Source organism: Cupressus sempervirens, chromosome 1 (assembly GCF_028749045.1).
Source record: "Cupressus sempervirens isolate cs-2001-9-10 chromosome 1, ASM2874904v1, whole genome shotgun sequence".
In the NCBI taxonomy this organism is placed as follows: Eukaryota; Viridiplantae; Streptophyta; class Pinopsida; order Cupressales; family Cupressaceae; genus Cupressus; species Cupressus sempervirens.
In genome coordinates, this window is record NC_143118.1 from 70,655,756 (window position 1) to 70,661,518 (window position 5,763).

Here is a 5,763-nt window from a genome sequence, read left to right on the forward strand (position 1 = left end):
GATACACAATTTTCACACGTAAGCCATATGCAATTTTCGCTTATACACATAAGCCATATGCAGAGGTGGTAAGGAGTTTTGCTCCATCCACCAAAAATTTCCTCTCCTCCATTTTCGTGGATCAAAAAAAAAGTACAAAAGACGCTAAAAAGCAAAAAGAACCAACTACATGCTTCCTGCGGACCATCTCGGAAACATCTAGAAGCGAGATAATGCCACGGCCATTAGTCTTTAAAGCTGTGGTGCAACACAAGGGCGGTAGTCTGTAGTTGAGTTGTAGAAACTATGGCGATTGTACCAGTGTACACAAGAAGTGGCGAAAACACAGACATGCAGCCCTGGGGCAGTGTTCCCCTGGATGAGGGATGGAGCTTGTGGGACACTTTCTGCCCTTTCCGCCATGGGAGGTGGATGGAGCCACCGCTGTGGGATTTCACTGCATCTTCCCTCTTTTCCAAGGATGCACACGCCATGGCCAATACGCATATTGACTGGTGGGAAAGCGCCGACGCCCACATTATTGAGGCCGACCTCCCTGGTAATCATCCAGTCTGATCTTTGCCCTTTCCTTGTTCTTTCTGAATTTCATCGAAAAATAAGGGCTTTCTTTCTTAATTTCAACAAAAATTAGGGGCTTCTCTGTGAAATTCATCAAGAATTAGGTTTTTCTCTCTGAATTTCAACTGAAAGCAGGGGTTTGCCGCTGAATTTCAACAGAAACTTGGGGTTTCTTTCTGTATTTCCACTAGAATTAGGGTTTCTTTCTGAATATTAACGAGAATTAGGGGTTTCTCTCTGAATTTTAACAAAAATTACGAGTTTTTGTGTTTGGACAGGCGTGAGCAAGGATGAGGTGGAAGTACTTGTAGAGAATGGGAGCGTTTTGCAGATTAGTGCACCGAGCAAGAGCAGAGCAACGCCTTCTGGCGGAGAAATGAGGTGTCGTAGGGGTGAGCGATCTAGGGTTGGTTATTTAAAGAGGGTTCGACTTCCTTATGGCGCCAATCCGCAGCAACTTAAGGCAGAGCTTGAGAATGGCGTTCTCACTGTTACGATTCCGAAGCTCTCCTCTTCTTCCGATGAAGTTAGGGTTGTAGAGATTCAAGAATGAAGATTCTGTCTTGAAATCCCTGGAGTTTCCATTAACTTGTACATAGGTACTATGGCTCAGTCATGAGTCATGACTGAGTTTAAATAACAAGAAATAGTTTTCATTAGAATTATGGCTTTGAAATTATGTTCAGGTCTCTGTACGCAAGGTTTTTGTTATCAGAAAATACGGTAGGTTGTTTAGTGAAGGTCAATGTTTAACAATCATTAGTATGACTGTATATGAAAGAAAATTTGTAAATATGCAAATAGCTATAGAGATAGACCCATTTAAAAAAAAATTGATTATCAAGATTCAAATCAGAGGATGTGGATCCTAACAATTCCTTTGCAAATCACAAATATGGCATTCTTGTGGCATCAATCGGCAGCGACTTGAAGCAGAGCTTGAGTATTGTGTCCTAATTATATCAATGAAGGCTCTGTCTTGAATTTCTTGGGGTTTATATGAACTTGTGTATATGTATGGCGTTTCTGTCATGATTGGGTTAAATAAATAATCATCAGTTGCTTTGCAATATAATTCTAGTTTTGAATTTATGTATTCTGCAACATCATCCTAGTTTTGAATTTATGTATTCCGTAAGATGATTATTACAACAGAGGTTGAAGATTTATAAAGATGCATTGAGCCCATTGCAAACTCTTTATTGTCACTAAAGTTTTCAAGTGTCTCAAGATAAAAAAGCAAACCCATAAAATCATGTTACTCTGGTCTTTTAGAGTGAAAGTGCCAGCAGCATTAAAAAAAACTTTCATGTTAGTTGTGACAAAGTATTACAGCACTTTTTGTTTCTCATTCTGCGTCAAATTCGGGTGTATGAGATGCTTTTGTTCATAACAGGTATCTTTAGTGGGTTCACAATTTTTTAGTTTGAAATAACATTAACCAGGAGAATAAAATTTGTAGATGTTATGGAAGGATGGATGGTATTTCATTTTTCTACGTGAATGATTATAAATGGTGTTTTATCTATTATTGTCACTGCAGAAAGTGGAAATTTGAGGAAGCATTCTAAAATTCAGCTTATTGGCCTTATGATTTAAATTGGTCGTTTTTCTGTTAATTACTTAACTTGGTCTTTTTTCTTTTGATACCATTCGAAAACCTTTGATAAAGTTAAATAATTTTTTTAATTTAGAAATTGTTATTGATCCTTCGAAAGGTATTATAAAAGCTTCTAAATATGTAAATTCTTCCAAGTTCAAATGATTATGAATCAAAATGGGATGTCTTTAGGTATGTATAAGCTTTTATAACGCCTTTTTAAAGGATCAATAATAGTCTCTAAATCAAAAGAAACAATATTACATTGCAAACTACAGACTTGGATATCTTTTAGGTACATAGGTAGGTTTTTTATATTAAAGCAGCCAAGAACATGGGCGTTGGCCCATAATAAAACAATGGTTAAACCATTCACAATGGATGCATGACAATTAAATTACGGACACTTTCACATCCTTATCCCTTGATATAAAAAATATATTCCCTCTAAACTTGCCCAAACAAGTTCATACCTAACATAAAAACTAGGTTACTAGAGAGGCGAACATAAAGATATCATCTACATTTATTTAAAACATAACTACATAAAGAGTTAAGTCTAATAAGGGCATTATCAATCAATCCAAAGAAATACTAGTTGGGACATTCTGGGAAGCCATACAGTTTCTTTGAATCCTCCATTCCAAGACCCTCCTCATTTTCTAGCATAAGCAATTGGAGTGTGGTGGAAATTGCATGAGTCACCTTCACTGCAAATCTGGACAAAGTCTTGAAGCACTCATCCAATGCAGAGAATTAGGCTTTAAGTTCTTCAATCTCACGATTGGTGTCCTCCATAGTACTTTTTAGCTCTTAGCAACCAATACATTTTCATGTAAAGAACACCTCCCAAAGGCTTGCATCACATTTAGGTTAGAATAAACCTTGTCTTTTTTTTGTTTTCTTAGTCTTCATTGGGGAGGTGGCAGGCATTGGAGAGGTATCAATGTTGGTTTGGATGGTGGGATGGGCAGTTGATGTGAAATCAAAGGTTTTCATAGTGAAACTAGTCGAAACATGGGTAGAATCTCGACTAGCCTCCTTTCTCATTTCATCTTTCCCCACCTCTAAGTCTGAGGTCTCTTCATCAATATCATCTTCTTCCACCTCTTCTACCTTACTATCATAGTTTTTCTTAACCGCCTTCTCCTTTCTTCTTGGCTTCCTCTTCTCACAACCTCCTAACCTCGACTCTTCCTCACCATTATCCAAATTTCTATTAGGCATTTGTTTCATCCTATCTTGACTCTTAGCTAGTCTACCCTACCTCCTACAAACCCCCTCATTGTCCTCTTTCAAGTCAGCCATATCAATTTCAATAAATTTTTCCATTTGAAGTATTTTGGCAATTACCTAGGCTCCATCTTCTCATGTTTTTTAGAATTTCTAGAGGGAGTTCAGGAAGGAGATGACTAAAGGGTGGGGACTACAACTCTTGCCCACCATTTTGGGAGGATTTTGTGGGCTATGTGTATTTGCTAAAGCAATACACTGGGAAGGGTAGAGGGTAAGATCGAAATCGTACAGATAGAGGATAAGCCGTTGGTGGAGGATAATAAACTTTTTACCTTTCATTTTTTTATCCATAACTTCCATAATAGTGGCCTCTAGATCATGAAGAAGGAAAAAAGGAATGAAAACCTCATCCTGATGTCTAAAATGGTTTAGCAAAGGAAAATAATAATAAAATAGAACACCCCCTTGGTCTACCAAAGTAAGATATTTCATTATCACCAGACCTACCTCATTCCAAGATTCTTTGAGATCCTCACGGTTATACCCGCCTGTATTTCATTATCTCCTCATTTTCCTTGAAAAATCTTTTTAGGCTCACCTCATCAAACACCTTCGTGACTTTCCACCCTTCCATGGATAATTTTGTAGCCATGGCAATAATTTCTTTGTTCATCTAGAAAGAAATTCTATTAATGGTGACTCTCCTATTAGTTCAGGAGTTCACAAATTGCAAGGAAAAGTTATTGTTGTGTCTAATCATAACTTCTATGAACAAAATCAACCCCCTTCCTTCAAAGCCATCCAAGTGCAGGGTTTCTTCACATAATCTTCATTTTTTGATAGTTCAATCCTTATCATATCTCCACCCATTTCAAACCCCTATCTAGATATCTCTGATAGCTATAGATTGACAATATTAATTAAACCCTTACTCCAGAAGTTCAAGTTGATGAAGAAATCTCTCATAGAATGTTTCCAGAGCTCAATTTTGCAACTATAGAAACAATTTAAGTTGCCATTTTTATATCTCAAAGTGGTCAATAAATGTTCATCCCATCGCCAATAGGGTGACACGAGTGTATGTTATTTCTTGCAAACAATCATATATTTAGCATGTCTCCTGTTATCTAATTTTCACCTTGCTACAGAAGGTTCTATTCAATGTGAAACATAAGTGAATCATATGAAGTAAAATGGATAATCGATAAAAATATATGTTGTAAGGAATCTGCAACTTGAAGAATGAAGAAATATGAAGTTATCAGTTGCTACAAGAGGTGTACAAGTTTTACTGGTTGCTGACTTTGACTGTTGCAACACTTTGTACAAATGGTAGAGTTATATATGAATGTTTGATAATGAAAAACCATGCTCAGTTGAAAGGTATATGATTTTTATTTCATTTAAATCAAGTTTGAGGCATTTTCATGAAGAAATGAAAGAGTTATGCTCTTTTTAGTGACAATACCTTTGCCCAGAAATTTTTTTCTCAGCCTACAGTCAAGAATGAAAAATTTGGTACAACCACATATGGATTCATATGACTCTATAAATTGGTGAGGATTTAGATATTAATGTTCGGAACAAATTTTGTTCGTTCCAAAAAAAAATTTATGGACATTTAGGAGGTCATATAATCCATTTAAAAAAATTTGTCCTATTAAAAAGAATGTTGAAGCATGTTTTTAAATGACTAGGTAATTGAATTGTAAAAGCCCAAATCTCAAGAAGTTTTAATGGATTGAATATTATTTTAAAACATTAAATAAAACGATGTTTTATAAATCATTTTATTTGAATGTTATCTTCAAATGCAAATTTGGGAAGTTGGCAAGATAAAACATGCGAGTGTAGAAGGTGGGCATTTTATTTTTGCATTTGTATTTAATATAAATATTTAAATGGATGATATTCTTATAAATCATTCCATTTAAATGTATTTTTGAAATGCAAAAATTGAGAGAGCAATTTTATTTGATAATGCACAAGTCATGGAAACTTGGTGATTAGTTTCCTTTGTTGTATTCACCTACCAGTTGATTTGAGGGAGATTTCAAATTTCAGATTTCAATATGATTCATGGACATGACCAATTACACCTACCAGCTGATTTGAGGGAAATCATGGATATGCTTCCATTTTGAGGAGATGATGAATTTGTGGGATTCAAATCTATTTATCCCCTATTCTTGAGCACTATTGGGAGGAGCTCTTACATTCTACCTCCTTGTGAGTTCTTGAATTCTACCTCCTTGGAGAGATAGTGTTTTGTAGCTCAAGTCCTTTAATAATGCAATTTTGAGCATTTTGGCTCCTTCCAAATAAATATGCAACAATGATCCTCTTTGGTCTTATATATAATTTTTCCT

General features: G+C 35.7%; 1 protein-coding gene across 1 annotated transcript; it reads left to right on the plus strand.

The window, feature by feature from the left end:
* The first annotated feature begins 260 nt into the window (after positions 1-260).
* Positions 261-1,556, plus strand: LOC149576195 (18.0 kDa class I heat shock protein-like). Its single transcript, XM_089816633.1, has 2 exons — positions 261-538; positions 837-1,556. The coding sequence occupies exons 1-2, from the start codon at positions 286-288 to the stop codon at positions 1,109-1,111; spliced, it is 528 nt and encodes a 175-aa protein (XP_089672759.1). The 5' UTR covers positions 261-285; the 3' UTR covers positions 1,112-1,556.
* The last annotated feature ends 4,207 nt before the right edge of the window (positions 1,557-5,763 follow it).

What these genes read in the sequence shown, in the direction of transcription:
- LOC149576195 (XM_089816633.1), top strand. Translation starts at nt 286, where the DNA reads ATGGCGATTGTACCAGTGTACACAAGAAGTGGCGAAAACACAGACATG. An exon ending in TATTGAGGCCGACCTCCCTG is followed by an intron (nt 539 to 836) that starts GTAATCATCCAG and finishes GTGTTTGGACAG; the next exon opens with GCGTGAGCAAGGATGAGGTG.